Below are 23,913 nucleotides of genomic sequence, written 5' to 3'. Positions count from 1 at the left end.
AGCAGAATGAAGGCAAGCAAGTGCTATAATCTAAGAAGAAATCTCTATTCCGTTTAGACTCCGTTACTCTGATGAAAGGCAATCCTGGGGCTCCAGGAAAGTAACACATCTGGAGGAAAGGCCGCTGGACCAGGAAGAGCAGGACTCCCTTTGGGTCAGAGGGGTCACGAGAGGGGTCTCAATTCACTTGAAAACAATCTTCGCCCCAAGCTGTTTACCAGAACAGTTTTAAAATAGGTGCTCAGCAAATCGCAAAACTAAGTGCTTCTATTCTAAATTCGGTTACGTTCTTGTAAAAATTCCAGTTTAAAAGAAAGACCTTCCAAAAAAAAAAATCAAATACAAGAAGAAGCCAAGCCAACCTTAAGTATCCCTTCTTCACCAGACTAGATGTGTCATTCCGCTCCAAGCCATAAAGCCGAGCTTGCCCAGGCAAGAGACAAGGCTTTCGCGTTTATTTTTATTCCTCTCCTCCTTTTCTCCACTCAAACAAAACCGCCTGTTTCGTAAGATCCAGAAGATGAGAGAAAGGTTAAGATCCACAAATAATGGAATAATCTTCAGGGCTGAACCAACGATCATATGTTAAGAAAAAGTAAAAAACAAAAACAGTGACTTCGTTTCAGATGCAAATGCTTCACCTGCCCCCAATTTTTTTTTTTTTTGCTCTGAACTTTCTGGCAAGATCCAAATCTCAGGAAATTCCAAACAAATGAAACTCTAAAGGCAATTTACTTAGGAAAAAGGCTCTAACTTTAGAGACCCAAGCACATAGCCCCCATCCCTGCCTAGTTCTGTTCTTTACAGAGTTGCACCAAACCAACCACAAAATCATATGCTAACAAAAGCTTTGCTTCCTGCAAGTTGACAACTCTCTGCTTTTAATAAATGCCTCTGTTTCCTGTCAGCGTTGGTCAGTCCCGGCTACCAAACCTATGAAGTCTGAGCGAGGGAGACTTTCATACCGTGGCTGTCTCTCATACTTGGCCAGCATGCTGGAACACAACAGCTAATAAGCCACAGGGAAACTGCCCCTCCAGACTGGCATGGTCTGTGCATGGCACAGAGGCCGGGCCAGCTGAGGAAGGCAAGGACAGACCACAGATGAGACTCTGTTCCATTAGGTGTGGGATCTGTTTATGTGTATGCATGAATATATCTGGGTTTAGGCCCACTGAAATGAAATCCGAGGACACACAGGCACTCTGAGGGAGACACCCAGAATCACACATGGTTGTCCCGCAGACTTCTAATGTCACTGGGGGAGGGAGGGTATGTCAGACACAAAAAAATAATAAAAAGCAACGAAAACAAAGTGTGTGCTGAATTGATCGTGGGTTAGTAACACATGGTCTCCACAATATTATAAACTCGATCCTCCTTATCAAACAGTTCATGAACATTTTGGGGGGAGGGGAGTGCCCAGGGAGAGACAGGATCTCTGAGTGGAGCTCTACACAGGACTTCATCTCACAACCCTGAGATCGTGACCTGTGCTAAAGTCAAGAGCCAGACGCTCAACCAACTAAGCCACCTAGCCACCCCAATTTGTGAACGTTCTGAATAGCACAGCTCATCCACTTGTTCAGGAACAGCTTACTGGGCACCTTCCATATGCCAGGTACAATGAGGGGTACTAAGAGATACAAACGACTCAGACAAAAGCAGTCCCGACTCATTTTTAAGACTTGACAGGTGACTCGGAAATTTGTCAGTGAACAGGCAACTAAAGGACAGTGGATAGGACTACAGCACAGCCACACAACATGCTACGAGAAGGGAAATACGGGGGTCATGGGAGGACCTAGAAGAGGTACCTAACTTGGATCTGGGGAAAGGGGAGTGGATCTAGGGAAAGATGTGACTGAAAGGAAGAACTAGAAGTAGCAAGGTAGAATGTTCTAGGCAGAGGAAACAGAACACGTAAAGGCTCTGGGAGAGACAGAGAACATTGCCATTTCAGGAACTAAAAGTGTTTTGAAGGCTGCACCAGACTGCGAGAATGTGCCCGCGCATGCTCTGCATTCAAGGGCCATGACTACTTCCTGAGTGAGGAGCTGAGACAGCCCCGGAAGAAACAAAGAGTCAGATGAAAAGGAGCCGTGCGGGGGGACCCCTGACGAACGTCCCCAGTAGAGGATCAGAGAAGAAGCCCCAAAGGGAGAGCAAGGATGAGCTAGAGAAACGGAAGCTATAAAAAGAAAAAGGAAATAATAAGAGCAAGTAATGGAAAACAGAGGCTAGAGAAAAGTGAAGAAGCAAACGAAGGTCAGCCATGTTAAACGGTACCACGGTAAGAATGCAAAGAATCCCCTGGAGTAGCGACAAGGAAGCCAGCAGTGACATTCTCGGGAGTTACCGTGTGGCTCGGGAGGGTGGAACCTAACTTCCTTGAGTCAAAGTGATTGGAAGGTGAACAATGGACACAGTGACCTATTTATTCCGAACACTTCGACTGGAGAAGGAAACTAAAGAACAGTGGCTGGAGGGAGAGTCACAGCTGGAGAAAGCCTGAGTTTAAATGGCTCAAGTAGGAGGACAACAGAGAGGGAGGGTTAGGGACACATGCCTAAAAGGTCACTAACCTTTTAGGGCAAGATGCCTTCAACAGGTGAGATGGGACGGTGTCAAGGCAGCACCTAAGGGCTGCCTCAGACAGGAACGAAGGGCCCCTTCTCCCCGTCAGAGAAAAGAGGCGGGAAGGATGGCAGCTGAGTTTCAGACCTGACAGCCAGAGGTTGGGGGAGACAGATCTAGGCTGAAGACTGGATTTCTAGCAGCTCAAGTGGCAAAACTGGCTGATTTTCTCCACCAGGAAGATTTTCTTCCCCTAGCATTTAGGAGCCTGAGCACAGGGAGAGAAAGGCTGGTCCGGGGCTGGAGCAGGTCATGGATGCTGATAGCAAGCAGATGGGCAAAAAGGCTAGGATCGTCGGAGAGACAGCATTTCCCGTCCTGACCACTGTGGAAGAAGGGGAGAGCGGACCTGGGGCTGGGAAAGGAGCAGCTGGAAATCTGGATCAGGACAAAAGCCAGAGATGGGGAAGTAACTGAGTGAGGGAGTGTGGAAGCACAGGAGGCCGGGACCGCAGAGCACAGGGTCTGAGTGTGAGGACGTGTGTAAGGGAGAGAAGATCCCGAGGACCCGGCCTTGCCCACAGGAGGGAGGCAGCAAAGAGAGAGGGACATGCGGTTTCCAGGGATGAGGTGGGCATGCTGGGTGGACTGCCCAAATGAACAGTGACATGGCCCAGGGGTGACAGCAGCCTTGGAACAGAAGACCCACAGTGAGTCAGGTAAATTAAGAGGAGGAGGCAGGGATGGGGATGGGGCAAGAACTTAAACGCTTCCCCAATATGGCAATTTATTGACTAGGAGGAAATCTTAACCAACTCCTAAGATTAAGATACACCCCCCCCTCCCCTCCAACCCCAAGTGTTTTCACTTTCCTTAGCAAATCTGAAGACAAAGGATAATCAATGAACCAGGAGCCTTATCCAGAGTCTGGACTTCTATAAAGAATTCCTTTTTATAATACTTCTTATTCACTTCCACCTTAAAAATGGTTGCTTCCCCTACCACACCCTGCAATATTTTGGCCATTTAATGGCTATGTTTTAGTGATTCCGTTGAGAGGCTTGTGAACCATTCTTTTTCTGCCCCACACATCTACTTCTGCTATGTTCTACAGACATGGATATGATTTCAAAATAAAACTAGAAAACACACACACTCACTTAATCATCCCGCTCACCATTAAAGAAGAAACAGTCAAAATGTCTTTTTTTGTACTTAGTCATCCCTTAGTAAAGAAAACTCTCCTTTTCAGATCTTTAATTAGTGATCAATGACTTTTTTTTTTTTTTATCACATGCAGGACTTCTGCACATAATCTTCACAGCTAGAATTAGAAGAGAAAAGGGAAGAGGACTCACAACACCATAATGATACCAATTCTGATCACTTCTACACAGCAAGGAGCACAGTAAGCATGTGAATGAGAAACAGGCAGTAACCGGTAAATCCTTCAGAATTTCTCAAGATGAACATTTCTGTGTCTAAACATAAGCAACTGTAGTCTCAGAATTTGTAATCATATCCAAAGTGTTTAAATGCCTAAAAATTAAAGCCTATTACTCAGCCATTTAAAAGTAGGATAATTATCAGCAAATTTAAGTTATTTTATAAGGTACTTGACTTGAAAGAATCACTCAAACAAAGCCATCTGTGTACCAAAAGCTGCTAATAAACAGACCACATAATGGGATAAGCCAGCCAACATCATTAAAAATATCCTTTAAAATCCACAATGAATAACTGAGACCTTTAATCTCATAGTGTCAGCTGCAAATCAGGGGTCTAACCACGTAATTTCAATTTATTCGTAACAAGTCAGGCTTATACTTAAAGATTCTTATAAAGAATCTTTATTTTGCCTATTAAAATATATAATAATTCTGCTAGTTGTACAGACTGAGGAGACTGCATAAAATCTACAGCCAAGTCACTGATCACGGCAGTCAGTACCACACTGACTTGCCGGCTAAGTGCAGCTCACTGTGGCTGGTGTGCCCTGGCTGCAAGCTGACGGCACACCAACCTCCTGCTGAGGAAGACACCTACACAGATAAGTCAGTGCACGGTGGCACGCGGTCAATGCCATGATGTGACCTCCATTATGCCATCCTATCAGAAGGGTTCAGAGGCTATTAGTGCAGTCAAGGTAAGAAATAATGGCACAGGAAACAAAGGGAGAAAGGAACTACATGTGGGAGGGCATAAAATGCACAAGAAATGTGTGCTAGGGATGGAAGAAGGGTTAAAATCGAAGAGAAAGGAAGTTACATACGTTTCCATGTTCTCAAACGCAGGGTAAGGAGGAGCCCAGATTCGGGGTCTGGAGGACATACAGGGCTTGCTCCTGCTTGCTTGTGGGATCCCCACTTAGACATTACTTTTATAGATTGTCCTTCCTTACCTGACAGCTCCTCCATCTGTTTTTCCTGCTCTCAAGTGTGCCCTGGGCCTAGGCCTGTGAGAGTTTTTATCACTCTGAACTGAGACCATCTCTATTCAGCCCCTTTGCTGGCCAGACTATAAAGCCGCCAAGGGCGAGGACCAAGTGTGTCTTGTTAACCACTATCCTCACTGTCTAGTGAGGCCCTAGCACCCAGAAGCTGTTCATGTATTTGCTGAGTGACTGAATGAATGGACCCTGCCTGCAAGAAGCTTACAATCTAAAACAGAGAGGAAATGAGGTGGATTAAAAATTTCATGGAGAAATTGTTCTTTAGGTTTTCATTCCATATATACAAAAAAGTATAAAATGGCTAATACCATCCTGTCACATGATATAGGGGTACTAAAATATTGAACTGGTTTGGGGATGCCCTTTTGGGATTCTGCTTTGGGGGGAAAGGTACAAAACTTAGAACAAAGACCTTGACTGTTTAATAATGGTAAAGAATCTTCCCTGTTTGTTCTAATTTGTCATATACAACATTATCTCTGTGGGATAACAGATGCTCAAGAAGGATCAAAGAAAAAAAATGACCTACAATATAACACGTCCTTCTGCTCCTGAACAAGGATAGAGACCTTAACAACACACATTCTCTATAACCTGCGTATTTATTTTACTTGTATCATGACTACCATTTATTTCATTCCTGGACAGAATAAGGTAGAGAAGCCATATAATCAGGAGTTCAGACCTGTGACAAATGGTCTCATCCCTAACCAAGTCATTAAAAACACTACTTCTTCGGTTTCTCAATGCAAGCGTATTTGTGCAACTCATTCTTTTTATCAAGTCCCAATTTAATTTCCATGTTGGTCATCAAAAGCAGTTCGCGGAAATAGCTGAACATGGGACAAAAATACCCTTACACTCAGTCGCCCAAGGTGGAAAAAAATGGTGGCAGCTTCCAACTTCCTCAAAATAGTAGGAGGGGCTAACCATGAAGAGGGGAAGGGGAAGGGCCAGAAGAAGCACCTGGTTCAAGATTTCATCCTGGATGTTAACATCAAGGGCTTTCTCCTCAGCATTTTCCGACTAGCCACCAAATTTGCCTCTGGCTAGTCTTCCCTTGCTTTGATCTTCCCTAATGACAGTGTACCAGCTACTTAGCAAGGCTAAACATCTTTTTAAAATCATCTTAATTCTAATACTAATATCAAATGTCAAGGAAAAACCCAACTTGGACTAGAAGCTGCAAACTCAAGAACATCCAAGAGCTGGGCGGTTCGTGTAAGGGAGGGCGGCGTGACCTGCCATGGAGCTGTGCTAAACTGAAGCACACACACGTGTGTGTCCGGCAGGAGGGGTGCCCCTAGCAGACCACGGCCAAGGTAGGCTCACACAGGGTAGTCTTCAGATTTTTCAAGAGAATACCAGAAATCCAGGTTTGTATGTACTTCTCCTGATTTAGAAACAATGACAAAAATTTAAACTCCTAAAAAAACAAACAAACAAATGAAAACACTGTGTGGACCAACCAAAACAGGACTGTGGGTGGCCAGTCTGACATCTAGGAAAAGAGGACAGAAAACGGAGTCAAGGTCTAAAACTGCAAACTATTTCTTCTATGTCCTAACAAACCAGGAGACCTCGCACAATTCCTTGTCTCTCTCTCTGCGGCCGAGCACCGGCATGGGCGTGACCACAGTGCTGCTGTCAAGCCTGCAGACACGGGCGATCGGAGCAGAGAACATCAAGGCTCTGATACCTAATTGTCCTAAAACACTGCCTGCTGTCAAAGACCAATTTACGGTGCACACTATATGGCAGGGCGTGTAAAGCACTTTGCGCAGTGCCTCGGGCACAGAAGAGATTCGATCAATGTTCTCTGTTTACTGCGCTCTATTACAAATGAGGGTAGAACGTGGGTCAGACCATGCACTTCTCCCTTGAGCAGGAGGTATTAGTCCAATTACAAAACCCAATAATCCTTTTTAGACATAAAAAGGATTTCTAAGGAGAACTTCTAAGGAAACAGCACTCATCAATGGTACGTAGTTATTTTACGAAACAAGTGGATTTACACCCTCACTGAGCAATGTTAATTATTTTTACGAACATAATAATCGATTTTTAAAGTTTTAAGTGGAGTTAATTTGGAAATGTAAAGCTCCATCTCACTATTAGGTAAGGGGGAATCACATAACATATAAAGCTACCAAGTCCAGCAAGAGTAGGACACAAAGCCCCACGTTTTCCAGAAAAGCTGCCCCATCCTCCTGGCTCCTCGTGTGACTGTGCACTTGTAGAAAGTTAGCTTCGAGTCATGCTGTAAGGCTATCTCATCTAATCTCCGCATTTTACACATCCTGCGTGTAACTCTTTCAAGGTCCCACAACAGTCGAAGGCCGACTGAGAACCCAGACCCAGCCGTGTTTTTCCATGACCTCACAAATCCCTGGGGAGAGGTCTATTCAGGCTGGATGGTTAAGGGTGGTAGCCGGGCAGCCTGGGACTAACGCCTGGAAACACAACTGTCCTGTGTGCAACTGACTAGCGGTGGGGAGAGATTTAAGGCCCAGCCCTTAGGAGCAAATGGCCCTATCCACCGTGGGCACAGGGTGGGGAAGGTTTCCGACACACAGCCAACCAGAGCCTCGCTTCAGCAGTACACCTCAGGGTCCATCACGCTCTTTTAAAAATCCTCGAATATCAACGGTGCCCTTTTAGCCACCAGCTTGGAGCAAGAGTTCCAAACCTCGATGAAAGGATCTAATTCACGCACCAGAAAAGGGGAAATGTCACTAAGCAGAGGAATTAATGATTTTAAAAGAATATTACTATGCTTCAAACTGTCCAACTTCCAAGGCACTGAGAAAGTATTTTGTGAAATGCAGGCCAGTGGAGAATATAGATTGTGTCCTACATTCAAAATCTTTCTAGAAAGCATGTTTTAATGTCAAAGGATATTAAAGCAAGCTGTGAACAGGAGACTAAAATTAGCTCAAACCACAAATAACCTAACACACTTATCACTTCCTTATGATCAACCTACAAAAATCAACATTAAAAGCATTTACAAAACTAAGGGTGTGATGCCAATTTACACCTTTAACTTCAGCTGCATCCTTGCTTCTTTCCAAAATACACCTAATGTGTGAACATTACCAAAAAGTGACAATTTATTAATTTGAAGACAAGCAGGAGGGAAACCATTAGAGCTAAGTTTTGCCCTGTCAATACAACAGCACGAACCAGTTCTTAAGTGGTTAGAATGGTAACCACCTCCTCAAACTGAAGATAGGAAATTCTAGGGGACGGACCACACCCATCTCCAGCTGCATTTCACCCGGAGAACTAGGGACACACCGGATTCCTACTTCTAACCAAAGCTTGGCTCCATCTCCTAAAAACTTTTATTTCCTACTTTTTTTTTTTGAAGATTTTATTTGACAGACAGAACACAAGTAGGCAGAGAGGCAGGCAGAGGGAGAGGGAGAAACAGGCTCTCTGCTGAGCAGAGAGCCCGACGTGGGGCTCGATCCCAGGACCCTGGAATTATGACCTGAGTCGAAGGCAGCCGCTTAACCGACTGAGCCACCACCCCAGCACCCCTATTTCCCACTTTCAAAAACAACATCTTCTTCCAACAAACCAAGTCTGTTGGGAAACACAAAAGTTTCCTGTCATCAAGTGGTGGAGCAAGTTGCAAGAGGAAGCTCCGTTGACAAATACACGTCCATAAAAAAACCAACAAAACAAAAGCAAGCAAACAACAACAACAAAAAACCCCAACTAGGTTGGTTAAACTTCTACAGTGATTCTCTCTGCACAATGACTATGTTTTGGTAAGTTTTCTGGGGAGAACACAAGCTCACAAAAAATGGAAACAAGTGGTTAAGGAAAGGTGAGGTAGGACCTGCCAACGGCTCCGCGCGCTCCATGCTGCCATCACTCAAACGCTCAGAAGCATCCTTCCTCGCAGGCAGAAAATTAAGGGGGAAAGCAGCGGACCTGGGTGCTGCGACAAGAACAGAGGAAATGAAATACCAGTCACGACACTGATATTTGCAGGGCATGCTGAGAAAACTGTTAGTGGGATGTGAAGGACTATTTAGTATACTTTGACAGAAGTGGTATTATGATGGGTGCATAAAAAATCCACTGAAACCCAGCATCACAGGGATGTGGCTTCTCAACGACTGTTCAGAAGACGTGACCAGCTCTCCCCTACTGTAGCTAAATCACTGGGTGTGCAGGGGACGGCTCCGGGAACGTGGCTTTGGGCCTGTAAACCTGATGTGGCTTAATGCAACTTCCTGACCTTACCCCATTCTGCCGCACCCACTCCCTCACCCCATCCCAGAGGAGGATGACCCCAAAGATCCCGGCAACAGGGAGCTGGTCTCCAGGTCAGGCAGAACAACAATGGCGATGCTCCTAGATTCTCCTAACTCTAAGATGCCGTTAAGATACACTCCTATGGGGAGGACAAACAAAGCCAAACAACAAAGACACACAAAACAAAATACCCTCCCCCAAAGAAGACCACAAAGTATCTTCTTAGAGGCACCTTCTCTCCCCGCACAAGTGAGCCACACAAATATTTATGACCCAGTGAAGGCATTTCTTTCCTTGGCCGTGCAGAAGCAAAGTAAGCCCTATTTAAATAATGAAGCAGGACAAAATCTAAAAGAGATAAATATAACAGTGACAAATGTGTAACCATCAAGGGAATTTGAAGTTGTTTTACCACATTCCGTGAAATGCAACTTGCCTATTTGTTCTCTTGAGTGAAGTTATATTGAGAAGTGATTTCATCCACAGGCATTTTTAAGTAACCTCTTGTTCTTAAGAGAACTCCAACTATTTGGAATAATTACTTGATGTTCGCTTTCCTGTAAGCAATTCGCCATAGTGTATAATTTTCTGAGTAATCAGTACTCATCAGAATAAAAACTAGCTAAGCTGTTCGGTGAAACTTAGTGTGGCAATTGTAAAATGAGATTCCTCAAAGGGAAGAGATACACCAATAAGAAGCCCATTAAGTAAGAAAAAAGGTCAGGGGAAAAACATTTTATGAGAATAACGAATCAGGAACACTTTTTCCTTCTCCAATCACTAACTAATACATTTAAAGAAATACAATTTTGGAAACCTAGTTTTGCTATGCTCATCTTATCTTTGCAAGCGGTGTCCCTTGCCCACAAAAGCCACAAACACAGCCGAGGTTTTTTTTCTCCTTCTTCGTCTATAAAAGAAAACATGCCCCACTCAGTCTTTGGGAAGAAGCCTCGGCAAGTAAAAGAGAAGGAGCCCAGGACACAAGCCCACCTGGGTCCAAAGGTTTCCTTCAGCAACTGGCAATCCCTCAATTAGGATCTGGAATTTCTGGGCACTGCACCAGATTCAGAGTACGAAGATACATACACATATACATTTATTTCCAGGGAAAATATAGACTTTAAGTGTCTCTTTGCTAATAAGCCATGTTTACTCTGTGAGTCCATATGGCAAAAGTAACTTCTTGAAGCACCAGTTCGATCTAATTACCCTGGGCGATGTGGAAAATATACTGCTTCACTAGAATCACAAGCATTCAGAACTGCAAATTCAATCACGTCACAATTTTTTTTTTTAAAGATGAAAAATCAGTCATTAGTCGCTGTTATTTTGTCTGCAGTGGGACCCGTATCACATCGCATCCCATCAATGGATATGGGGGACTAGACTTTTCTTGGACTATTTATTTCAGGGGGGAAAAAATCTTCCATGTGAAATGGCCTTGTTTCCAGTTTTCAGACATTCAAAATTTATAAACTGTCAGTATGATACTCGTGATTATGTCAAGCTGCCTAGCTGAAAGGGCGGCAGCGAGTGAACTGTGAAGTCCACTCCTACCAACGACTATTTCTAAAGCGCTGGAGACTTGGGTACTTTCTTCTCAAACATGGCAGCTGTGTAAACGATCACACTATTCAGATGAAGTTCAGACCAGATGTAGGTTTCTAAAATTACATCATAAAGGGCAGCTACTCTTGGGTACCTAGCTGGGGTTGAATCTTTCGTAAATTCTCAAGAATCAGTTCCTCTATCTTTTACGGGAAAAACCACCCAATTGCTACTTAGAGAAAAACTGCGAGCACATTGCATATGTCAGTGCTACTCCTTTTCCCACATTACTAAATCAAATGAACCCCACTTATTACAAATGTTTGGTACTTCTTGGGGTGGGGGGAGGAAACTCAAATTCTTTTGAGTTGTTAACTATACTCACAAAACCCATACACATTTTGAAGTCTAACTGTACTCACCAACACCCACACCTTACAAAACTGAGTAACCACTGCAGTGTTTACAAGGGTGACTTCAGGAACATTCGATTCTCTTTGTGAGTACATTAAAGACTCTTTATTACTTGATGTGAACTCTGTGATCAGTTAGGCCAGGATCATTTTTACCAAGGAAGGGACTGAAGAAGAAAGGAAGGGGCCCAGTTACCATGGTTAGTGACAGAGCTGGGACCAAAAAAAAAGCGAAAGATTCAACTACTCTCCTGGCCGGAAGGGTGGTCTGATCAAAGACCAAAAAACATTTGCCTTTACCATTTATACTTAGAGGGGGGGAAAAAATCACACTTTGTAAGGGTTGTTACTTTATGGAGAACCATATTTTATATTCCATAATCAAAAATATTTCACAAAACAACCACATGCAAAGCCCTTCTAGAAGGCACATGAGAGCAAGTCAAGAGGGATAAGGACTAAGTAATTCTTAGAGAGAGCACCTCCAATTCTCCTATTAAGTTCGCCTTAGTCCAAGTACAAATTTGCTATTAAATGTAAAGTTCCTATAAAACGAACTGGTGGTATCAGCTTCCACTAGGTAAGAATTCAATCCTTTCTTCCAAGCCACCACAGCAGACAGTATGAAACTGCTTCAGTCGGTCATACCTTAAAATGTGATTTTCTCCAAGAGTGACCTCTGCTACCAGTACTAATGCAGGCTAATCTAATTGTTTCTACCATTCCTTCCCCTCCTAGAATGGGAGCTAGGAAATAGGTCTTGTTTGTCTCTATACTGCCAGAGCCTGGCAGAGAGCTGCCAACCAATTTAATCCCAACATTTCTTGGGCACTTTGTGCCAGGTGCAGAGGACACCAAGATGAACGAGAGAAGGAAATGCTGACCTCAACAGCTTGGACTCAAGAGAATACAGGCTCTGACAGAAACAGTGCCTTTAAGAGCAGGGTTTTAGATGAGATGGGTATGAAGCTGTCTGGAAACACATGCGCAGGGGAGAGAGCAAAATCCAAAGCGAGGAGGCGCACATTTGAGCTGGGAGACGTGAGCCAGACCGTGGGAAAGGCAGCCTGGACAGAGTGTTAAGCCAAGACACAGAAGAGGGAAAGCTAAGCATGAGTTAGTTTGGAGGACGCTGCACCTTCTCGTGTGGCTAGAATAGAATGTGCATGGGAGGGGTGGGTGCAGCTTGGCTGCCACACGAAGGAGTTTGGACCGGACAGGTATTTCAAAAGCACTAGAAGTAGTTTGACCAAGTGACAGGATCAGGTCTGTTCTTAAGACAGTTATTCTAGGGATAACGTCAAGAATATACAGCGTGGGTGGGGGAAGATGTGAAGAGACTGTGAAGGGACCGTATTAATTCGTTACCAGCTGCCCTCGTTTCTGTGGTGTGAAATGAAAAATGACAAGTGTCTCACGGGCAAAATTTGAGAACCTACACCCGTGGGGTGGTAGAAGGGATGCCATGGCCAATCAATGAAATATGGTAGAGGGAATCAAGGACTATGTTCAGCGCTCAAGGATATTCAAAACATGTACCTGAAATGACTGGTACCAAACTACACGGTCTTGGACAATGGCCTAGCTAGACTTCCCATCTCCCCCCAGAACACAGGCAATAGGAAGAAACATGCCCAGCCTATTTGTCAGTATTGTCTGGTGACAAATTAAGCAACAAATGAACAAACTGACAAAGTAACAAAAATGAACAAATTCACGTCAACACGAGGGAGGGACAGCAGCTTGCATCTGTTGCTGGCAGGAAGGTTTAGAAGAAAGTACCTGCTTTATAAAACCACGGCGTGGGACAAAAACTGCCAAAAGCATTCTGCAGTATAGAAATCAGAAAACTGACAATTCACAAAGGGGGCCAGGGGAGAAAAAGAAAAGGCACAACTATTTCAGCAGTTGATAGTCTGAAAAACCCTTACAGGGGCATTTTTAAATGTATTTCTATCGTGAAATTCAGTATACACTCAATTACATTATTCAGTACCAGGTATGGAATTTAGGGGAGCCATTCATGCTAAAATGCAAACGCAGTGAGGAAGCTGTGGAGCCCAAGGGCAGATCACCAGCAACTGACAGTCGTCCGCATCACCGTGATCCCCGGGCTGACTTTTCAGAGCCATCTGATACAGTTTACCTGCTTCCAAAAGTACCAAAGTGTACCTATAGATATGCCAGCGAAGCCAAAGAAATACTAATAGCAAGAAGTCCTCCCCTCCACTGTTTCTACGAGTGCTCCCAGTTACATTGAGTCCAATTACAAGGTCTTCCCACCATTTCCAAAGTGGTGGTCAGACACCTAAATTTAGTCCACTCAAACCAGGGCTACACAAGAACATTTAGATCTAATGGGTCACTCAAAATGACTAGAACTTCCCAATCTCTCCTTGTCATTTCCGTTTGTCTTTTTTTTTTTTTTTTAAGTGGAGTGAATCATAGTGTATAGATCTTTTTCCTCTGCACAAAATAGTTTCTCTCTGAAGAGAATGGTACTGATGTAAAAATTACAACGTAATTTTAACATTCATCTTCTTGGACTGTAACAATGTAAGCTGTACACAGCAGCAAGGAATTTGGGTGAACTACTGTTATAGCATGGTTTAACCTAGTCAGGCATTTGTTCGTATTTCATAATGAAAGCAGCTATAAAAACAAATGTCAATTGGAAGAGCAGCCCACTTTACAAAGCTTGTCTCTAACATGGAATAAATCTTGACTTCAAGTCACGAGCTATTGTTGCAATCGTCTTTATCTGAAACAATCACATCATTCACACTGAAAAATAGTGAACAGTGTCAGAGAATCGAAGAACTGGAGATGAAACCAACAGCAAAACACCTGACCCAAACCTTAAACTACAAACGGAGGGCAGCTCACTAGCTATTTTCATTCATTCCAGCCCTCTCCTCTTTCATTCCAGCCTTGGAAAACCAATCCCTTTCCCGTGTCTGCCATCTCTCCCCTCTTCTGGACAGCCAGACCAACTCAAACTCCAGGCTCGCTAAGTATGACTTTCACTTTTCCAAACAGGCACACAATCACTTAAATGACAGAAAACAACTTTTAAAGCCATCTAATAGGCTAGCACAGCTGACTTTTTATATATCTAAATGCTGATTAGTATCTATGGGCTTAACAATTAAAAACACAGTTATGCTCACTTTCTCAAGGTAGGCTAGCACAGAATCTTTGCCCGAACGTTTGTTTCCTAAGCCACCACATTCCTCAGCATTCAAGCCTAATGCACCCTTTGTTCTTCTCCCAATTGTTTCCAAGCGTTTGCATCTTTTTGTTTTAGTTAGGAAAGAAGTATAGTGAGAAATAACCGCACAGTCTCACTTACAAAGTTGTAAGCCAAAATTACCTATTATTTTTAAAATCACAACAGACTGCACAAGCTCAAAATGACTTTGTAGAGGGCTGCCCTCACTGTGACATGCTATAAAATATTAATTTTTTTACTTCCATTTCCTACCAATGATGAACACATTTCTTTGAATTCTTGAAAAATAATGGTTTTGGGAAATTGACACACACTTTGGGAAATTTGCCACTTTAGACTCAAGGTCGTTTGAACTCTATTTAAAAATGCCATGGTTGCCCAATAAAGAACTACTGTTAAACCCCAAAAGGAAAGGAGATTCTGATTTCAATTTTAGAAAAGAAAAGTATCTGTATGGTATAGGTGAGAAAGCCTATAGTGAACAATTCTCTAAAATAAAAAGGAACCACCTCCAGGAACATGCAATCCACCAAGAAGCTGGAAAAATCTCAACACATTGCAGTGTGGCTAACTCCTGGCGTTCAAATGTGGTAGCCACACATAAGAATGGTGAGGGAAATTAACTGAGAAGCAACATGCTTCATGCTGGGGCGTGCATAACATGGCTTTAACAATGCTTGGATGATAGGTTCCCCACTCTGCCCTAAAACAGTAAGAAATAAAATTCAACCAAGAACTGTTTTTTTCCTCCCCAAGAACTTTTTATAATATGAATTTGCTGTTGTCAACTTAGTTTCAGTACCAAAGATTTTCCCCAGTGCTTCCTAGAGGCCAGCTCCACTCGTGATGGGATATATTCTAATCAATACTTTGAACCAACAGTTTTTTCATTTAAAGCCACTTGAGACTCTACTGCATTAGATTTGATGTAGAAAATCTGTCTACACATTCTTAAAATTACTAGTGGAATTCATTCAATTAACTCAGAGATGAGACAATACAAATTTCATATATTGATTCAGCACAGTTATACAGATAACAGTGGTTAAAAATACTAGTCTATTAGAAGTTAATATCCATTACAGTCCTAGTAAGAATCCTGTCAAATAAGCTTGATGCAAATCCACATGAAGCCAGGCCTGCCAAAAAAAGGCTTTTGTTAGTCAAGCATACCAAAGAACTGCTTAAAGCTTTCTTCCTTTTTAAGTGGAGCTCAAAATAGATTTTAATACTACCAGCTGATGGATCTCACAATTTGCCTTTTGAGCCTATAAGCTGAAAACAGAATAAAATGCATTCTCCCTTCACACAAGTAACAAAAATCTCCCTATTCTGTCCATCGCCTATTTAAGATACTGAGCGTGGTTTTGGTTAATCCTCACAACCCCCGCAATGACATTTAATCAGGAGCTCATATTTTCTTTATAGAGGATTTAGCTGCTTATGAAAGCAGACCTTCTCGTGTTGTTAATCTGATGCCGCAGACTGGTGAGAAACCCTACCTTCCTAACTTTTTTTTTTTAATCTATGAACCACGTAACCCACAAGGAGATGAAGACTGGGAGGACTCGATTATCTCAACCAGGACAAAAAGGATAAGATGCTCACTGGGGAGAGACGCTGTTTTAGAGAGGGAAAAAAAAAAAAAAAAAGTTAACCTTCCCGGTTTCCTGCCCGGAAGGGTACTATTTTGTCCCCAGAGGAGTGGGTTTTGCAGGTCTTCTGGCTGAAAGGCACTTTGGTCGGATCATCTCAGGGCTCGCCCCTGCTCCCCATTCAGCACAGAGAGCAGAAGTCTCTTCCTCTGACAGATCCTCCCTGGCCCCCCTTGAGGCGGTCCACCTTCCAGGCAGTGACTCTACCCCGTTACGGTGTTTTGTTTTCCTCACCGCATCTGTCCCAATCTGAAATGATTTGCTCGTGTGTTTGACTGCCCTAATCGACTCCAAGCTCCGCGAGACATAGGGTCCTGTCTGTCTTGTTCTGCAAACACTACTTCCAGCGCCATGCCCAGCACGGAACAGGCAGGCCGATTCATGTTCACGAAATGAATGAACAGGAAGGGGGGAGAGGGCTGTCATCCTTGGGACTTGACACACACTGAGACGAGGGGAGAGGAAATGTGAAGGAGGGAGGGGGGGAGTAACCCTTTCCCCCCAGGGAGACAAAGGAAGAGAGTCTGAGGTGGTCCAGTCTAGAAAAGGAAGTAGTGGGGGTGTTCCATCAACCCCAGGGGACAAAGGGTGGATAAGCAGGGGGGCGGGGTCAGGGTGCGAGGGATTAGCGCTGAGAGCCCCAATGGGCGGCCTCCGGCCTTGAGGATATAAGGTGGGTGGGGGATCAAAGGGGTTTGAGAGGCCCCGGAGAGACGCAGGCCCACCCGGGGGACAAAGAGAGAGGAGGCCCGCCTCGGCCGCCGTCGGATCGAATCCTCACGCTGCAGGGCCGAGGCGGAGGGCGAGACCCAGAGGGAGGGCCGGGCCTGGGGGTCTGAGGGGAAGGTTCACGCGGCCTAAGCGAGGGGCCTGCCGCGCTCCGGGGCGCTAACCCCACCTGGTAAATGGCCGCCCAGCTCCCGGCCTTGTCGATCTGCTCGAACTCCTTTTCCATCTCCATGACGGCCCAGGGCGGCTGCTGCGCCTCCTCCGGGGCCCAGTGCACTGCCTGCCGCTCTAGGCCGCGCCGCGCTCTCGGCTCTTCAGCACCGCTGCAAGCCTCTACTCCCGCCGCTACTGCCGCCCTAGCCGCCGCTGCTTCTTCATGTCAACCCGGCAGCCGGAAGTACGCACCGCGCTGCCTCAGGCTCCGCCCCCCGCGTGAGAGAACCAATTAACATTCGAAAATGTCGGCAATAACTTCCGCGGGGCGGAGCCGGGGGGAGGTGCTGGGGGAAGTGGCCTCAGCCCCGCGAGACGTCAAGCGGCGTGCGTTCTCTCCTCCCCACGCGGGGCTCGGGGCTTGGGCGTGGCCCACGCCGGTTGCCTGGGCGACCCTGGGAGCCCCGCCCACGGAGCGTGGGTTTGCAAGACCCGGTGGGTCTTGGGTTCAAGCCTCAACGCAGCCGGTTGAGTTACAGAGTGACCTTGAAGAATTATGGATCTGTCCTGCCGCGCCGGGACCGGCCTCAGTGCTGCAAGCTGGAGTGTGGGCCGAGGGCTGCATGCCTTCTCCTCAGGCCAAATGTCCAGCCTCTTTTTCTTTTTCGAGGGTACTGTCCTTATCTGAGACGCAAGGTTTCTGTTTGAGGTCTCCTATCCTGGGCACTGCAAGAATGAATGGATTGGGGTCTTGGAATGATTTTCAATATTTCTCAAAGTAGCAAGGAAATCCTGCTCAGACTGGACTCAGTGGAACACAAATTAAATAATGCAGATTTCTAGAAGCACCTTAAAAGGATTCAGATACCAGGAATCTGTATTTTTCACCAGCAACTCTAGCTGTTATACCTGTGGTCCTTCAAGCACATGTGAGAAAGGCTGGTCAGGTTGCCTTCCTCTGTGGTTCCTACTGTAAGCCATCCATTTCTGGGCCTGGCACATTATATAGAGATTGTGAGCTCCATGGGGTCAGAGGACCTAGAGAACCAAATCATCTCTTTTTCATTGTTCCCATCTCAAGCCTGCCCAGGGAAGCTGCCTGATGGCACTGGTTGAATCCCAGATCATCCCTTGACGGCTTGTGGCAGGCACTGTGCCTGGCATTCCAAGTACACGTTCTCATTTAATTTCTACAACAACCCTACAATATAGGCACGATTATTATTCCCATTTTATAGATGAGGAAACTGAGGCACAGAGAAGCAAAATCACTTGTCCTCAGTAGCACTGCACATTGGCACAGAAGCCAAGATTCTCACCAAGTCTGCAGGGGAGACTCAAGGCTCAAAGAGCCAGGCGGCCAATGTCCAAATTATAGCTCTACTAAATAGCTAACTCGCAACTTTGAACAAGTTATCTAACCTCTCTCTGCTTTTGTTCCCTCCTTTGTAAAATGAGGACCGTAAAAGTACCCACCTCATAGAGATGTGTGAAGATTGAATGAGTATATATATTGCTATAGATCTTGCTTTTAGTATAGTCAGTGGATGGATCAGCACGTAATTAGACCACATTATTATATACTTTCAAATAATACCAAATAGGGAGGTAAATGAGTGATTACTGAATAAGTGCAATTGGTTTGATAACCAATGTCTTTGTTTTTTTTAAGATTTTATTTATCAGAGAGAGAGAGCGTGCACAAGCAAGGGGAGTGGCAGGCAGAGTGAAAAGCAGGTTCCCTGCTGAGCAGGGAGCCTTATGCAGGACTCCATCCTAAAACCCTGGGATCATGACCTCAGCCAAACCCAGATGTTTAACCGACTGAGCCAACCAAGCATCCTAGCCAATGTTTTTAGAAATTCAGTATTCCGGGGGGGGGGGGGGGATTAACCAAAGATGCCCATTCTGGTGAAAAGTTGGAAAGCCCTACACTTGGCTAAATGCCTAAATCTTAGCCATTTAGGTGATTCTCCAGTCTCCTGCTCTCTTCCTGCCCTTATTTCTTTGAGTGTAGTTTGTGTGGAGCTCACAGAACTGAGAGCTCCTTGGAAGAACAGAGACCAGAGCTGGTTCATTCCTGTCCTCCTGAACCGAGCGAAGTAAGTAAACAAATCAAGTACCTATCTGGAACTCAGGTGGCCCCCATGCCTGCAGGGAGTACCACTTGGTGACTAGAATGGCCTCAGAGTGGCTCCAAAGCTAGGCACAGGTTCCTAGGGCCGGTGAGACAGCGGCTAATGCGGGGTGTGAGTTTGGGCTCTTTCATGGCTGTATTAATATCCTAGAGCTGCCGTAACAAATGTTCACCAATGTGGTGGGTTAAAACAATTGAAATGTATTGGAGAAAGACAACTGTCATATGATCTCCCTGATATGAGGAAGTGGAGATGCAACATGGGGGGGGGGTTAAGGAGGTAGGAGAAGAATAAATGAAACAAGATGGGATTGGGAGGGAGACAAACCATAAGTGACTCTTCATCTCACAAAACAAACTGAGGGTTGCTGGGGGGAATGGGGTTGGGAGAAGGGGCGTGGGGTTATGAACATTGGGGAGGGTATGTGCTATGGTGAGTGCTGTGAAGTGTGTAAGCCTGGTGATTCACAGACCTGTACCCCTGGGGATAAAAATATATGTTTATAAAAAATTAAAATAATTAAAAAATTATAAAATAAACAAAAAAACAAAACAACAGAAATGTATGTTTACAAAGTTGTGGAGGCCAGAAGTCTGAAATCGAGGCACATGAAGCAGAGCCGTGTTCCTTCTGAAGGCTCTAGGGGAGAATCTTCCTTGCCTCTTCCAACTCTTGATGGCTGCAATCATTCCATGGCTTGTGGCATATCATTCCAGTCTCTGTCTTCTTGAGCACCATTGCAAGGATATCCTGCTCATTACCTAGTTTTCTTCTCTGTACCTTCTCTTCCTCTGTCTAATCTCCCTCTGCCTCACTCCTAAAAGGACGCCTGTCACTGGATTTAGGACATATCCTAATCCAGAATGATTTGGCAATCCCAGATAATCCAAGATGATCTCATTTTGAGATCCTTAAATTAATGGTATCTGCCAAGCCCCTTTTACTGAAAAAGATCATATTCTAGATTCTGGGGTTTAGGACTTGGACATACTCTTTTGGGAGGCCCCACTCAATCTATTACCATGGTAAAGGGTAAAACTGGTCACAAATATCGATCCTGAATAAAATCCCTAATTTCAGGTATCTGCTAATCCCATTATAACCATTCTTCACAGAGCAGTAGAATTTTTAATATTTGGATTATGAAACTCTAATTCATAAAACCCTCCCATAGTTTCCCATCCTTCTTGGAATAAAACCTAAATAAATCCTAACCCTGGGCCACAAGACCCAGGCAATCTGGCTTCTGCCCATCTCCCCAGCTTCTTCCCTTTTCTCGTACTCCACTCCAGACCAGCTCCTAATACAGCGAACTAGTTTCCACCTCAGGACCTTTGCACCAGCTGTAACTTCTGCCTGGACTACACTTCTTGCAGATCTCACCGTTCAGGTCTCAGGTCAAATGTCACCTCTGTAGACAGGTCTTTTCTGACCACTTTCCGACTCAGAACAGAGCTTGTTTTGTGAACCATGGCATTCACCTCTGTCTAAAATTCCCGTTTGTTTATTTGTTGGCTTGCTTCCCTCTCCTGCCCTCCACTATAATGTTCGGTGGGGGCAGGGACCTTGATTTCCTGTCTGTGTCCCAAGCATCTGATACTAGGTCGGAAGGGGGGACCTAAGGCCTTCCGTGGCTCTCTGCAGCTTGCTTTTCATCTGTAAAGCTCTGCCAGTTCCTGCCAAGGCCTGGTGGAGAACCAGCCAAGTTCTGCAATTCCTCGGAGATTTGATGGTGATGATTGGTACTCTTTTAGTGATGACTGTTTAGAAAATAAATAAATGACCATATGTCATGATAGCTAAAACCTTTTCCCGGCAGGCATGCCTGAGGAATGGGCTCATGCAGTTTACTGGGCCTTTCCCTCGTGGATTTAGCTAAGGAAGGAAATCAGTGACCCATTAAACTTTTTAAAAAGTCCTAAAGAGCTGTCAGTGGAGAAGGATGGCTGTTTACCAAGCCTCCAACAGATCATCTGCTCCTAACTTAGCTGTGTCAGCTAGTTTCCTGGTAAAAATCTGTCCTGGTCGTTTTCCTGGGAGATAGCCCAAGGTAAGAGCTTGGAATCCAGAGTGAGACCAAATTGGTCTCTGATAAAATGTCACTTCCTCAGAGAGGCTCTCTCTGATGTCTTCTAATAAACAGAATCGCATCACTCTATCCCTTTTCCTTCTTAGCCCTTACCAGGCATTTAAGGACTTATTTTCTCCCATCTGCTAACACGTGGTGTTATGTTCTATATTTGTTTTATGTGTCTATCATCCATCTCCACCACAAATACAAACACCATAAAAGAAAAGAGACTAAGTGGATTTGGTTCAATTCTGTCTTCCTTGAGCGACAGGTCATTCCCACATGAGCACAGGAGTCCTTGGAAGTTTCCAGAAACCAAGATGACAGGGCTTCTTTCTAACCCCCAGACCCAGAGCTCAGGGTCATCCAGCTCCCTTTGTCTACCAGTAATGACACATGGCCAGGAGAGGAAGTGGCCCTGTTGTCTGAGAATCCCACATGCTCTCCTAACATAGTCTGGCACCTTGACTGGATGGCTTGCTGGTTTGGGGTCAGCCAAAGAGGTCCCTGAGATGGAATAACTAACTGTGGACAAAGCCAAGTCCCACAGCGCTGGAGACTGAGGCATAGTGTTTTAGTCTCCAGCCACAGACTGCACTGGGGTCCTGCATTTTATACTTCCCAACAGCCCCGCAAGTCTCGCATGATTCCATTTTACAGATGAGGAAATGGCTGTTCACAGAGCACAAAGAGGTAAAATCACTGAATACCCAATATAGAATGCTGGCTTGGGCACAATGCATAGGAAGCTTTTAAATATTGCATCTGCTACTTACTTGCTTTCGGGCCTTGGGCAGGTTGCTTCACCCCCTGGTGTCAGGCTGGATGCTTTCCAGTGAGGAAAAACCCAACCAAAAGTGGCTTTCACCAAATGGGGAACTTACTGGCTCATGAAACTGGGAAGTCCAAAAGGGCTTGCTTCAGGCACAGCTGCATCCAGGAGCTCAAACAACCCTGTCATGACTCTCCCCAGCTCTGTTATCTACTGCCCCTGTGTTAGCTTCAGACTCATGTAGGCTTTCCCCCTGAGGTCACCAGGATGGTCCCAACAGCTTCAGGCTCACATCCTGACAGCCCAGCAAACCTAAAGGAAAGAGTGCTTCTTTTCCTTGCTGTTCTCAGCACAAGTCCTAGCCTTGAAAATCCCATTGGCCAACTGAGTCTCACATCTCTACACCAATCTCTCTGTCCAAGAGAAATATTGGCAGATGACGAGACAGGCGCAGAGAGGTCAGCTTCTTAACCAAGGTCACACAGCTGTAAGTAGCAAAGTGGGATTTCAATATAGGTAGTCTGGTTTCAGCACCTGTATTCTCGGTCATGATTCTATATGGTCTCTCCAAGAACTCCCATGAGCACTATACAAAAAAATCACCATGAAAAGATCATAATAGTGATAATAATTATCACTTACAATAACACAGTAGAGCCTGTGTTATTTTCCCCATTTGAAATGAAGCGCAGAAAGGTTAAGCAACTTGCTGTAGGTCACACTGCTAGGAAAGGGCTGAGCCAGGATTGGAACCCAGTTCAGCTCTAGGTGCTGCTCTCAGTTCTGACATTCTGCCCATAGATACAAGTCTGCATTGTTCCAGAATCCTGAGTGAGGTTTGCAGTCCAGAAACTCCTCACTCACCTTCTTCCTGGACTCCCCTCACCCTTCCACCCCGAGAAAATATTTTAGATTACCCCAAGTCATTAAAAATAAAAACAGAAATAAATACGTAAATCTAGCCGGGAGCCATCTGCCCTGAAGGGTGACTGCGTGGCTGGGGGAGGAAGAGGCTCTCAGGGGGAACTAGGGGAATCACGTGTGTTCCGAGAAAGGAGGGTCAGCGGCACAGGGGAAGGTTCCAGGAGGGAAGTTAGACCCGAGGATGGAAACTAGACCAGGCCCCATGCTTTCAGCAGAGGAGGAGCCTGGGAGGGTTTCCAGAGGCCACTGCAACTTCCCCTACCCTCCAGTTTAGAGGGTTGGAGGTCGGGGACACAGGGAACACACAGTGATTCTGGGTAGAGGTTCTGGAATCCAGCTGACTTGGGCATGCGTGTGCCCTTGGATAAGTCCCCCACCCTCCGCAATCCTCAACTTTCAATCTTCTTCCATCAAAGCAGGGATGTGATCGTCAGATGAAAAGGTGCCCAGCCTGATCGCCAGTTCCCTGCAAGGAATTAATATCCATGGCTGTTGTCATTCTGACTGTGTGGGTCGCCGAGTGGAAAAAGCAGGCTGCCATGGGCTTCCAGACATTTTCATAGTATATGTTGTAACCTGCTGTCTACCATCTCTAATTTTTGTCCTGCTGGTGGAGGTGAGCAAGGCCTGCTTTTCAGGCACATGGACGATCTGTGCACATCCTTATGAAGATTTTGAGCTTCTCAGTAATTTTTGAACAAGGGGCCCTGTGTATTCACTTTTGAACTCGGCCTTGCAAATTAGGTAGCTAGCCCTAGAGGTGAAATCTCAATTTTTGAATTCTTCAAGTGGGCTAGAAGCTGTTTCCGTCTTTGAAAATGGAAATGGTCTCTCCCCTTTATTCTGGGAGAAACCATTGCTCTTAGGGGAAGTCCTAAAACACTAACATAGTGCAGATACAGATTCCCTATACTGGGCTATATGCTATCGTTTAGTAACAGGAATTAGAACAGCTACCTGTATTGGGTGTTAAC

The 23,913-nt window shown here is 45.0% G+C and overlaps 1 protein-coding gene and 1 long non-coding RNA gene across 4 annotated transcripts in view; one reads left to right on the top strand and one right to left on the bottom strand.

Moving 5' to 3' along the window:
* Positions 1-17,295, bottom strand: part of PTPN1 (protein tyrosine phosphatase non-receptor type 1) — a 67,020-nt gene extending 49,725 nt beyond the window's left edge. The window contains exon 1 of one of the 3 annotated variants that reach the window (XM_082744906.1): positions 17,051-17,295. In XM_082744906.1, the coding sequence (XP_082601032.1) occupies positions 17,051-17,113 (63 nt within the window). In that variant the 5' untranslated portion in view covers positions 17,114-17,295. Of the gene's footprint in view, positions 1-8,879; positions 8,990-17,050 lie in introns of those variants that run through there. The other 2 variants (XM_082744908.1, XM_082744907.1) reach the window with 2 other exon arrangements.
* LOC309871668 lies at positions 1,850-4,314 on the top strand. The gene is made up of 2 exons (XR_014315425.1): positions 1,850-2,293; positions 3,878-4,314. It is a non-coding gene; the product is annotated as an uncharacterized lncRNA (long non-coding RNA).
* Positions 17,296-23,913: the final 6,618 nt, after the last annotated feature.

Source organism: Mustela nivalis (assembly GCF_964662115.1).
Source record: "Mustela nivalis genome assembly, chromosome: 8".
In the NCBI taxonomy this organism is placed as follows: domain Eukaryota; kingdom Metazoa; phylum Chordata; class Mammalia; order Carnivora; family Mustelidae; genus Mustela; species Mustela nivalis.
Note: the sequence above shows the minus strand (reverse complement) of the source record. Positions and strands in the feature narration are given on the sequence as shown.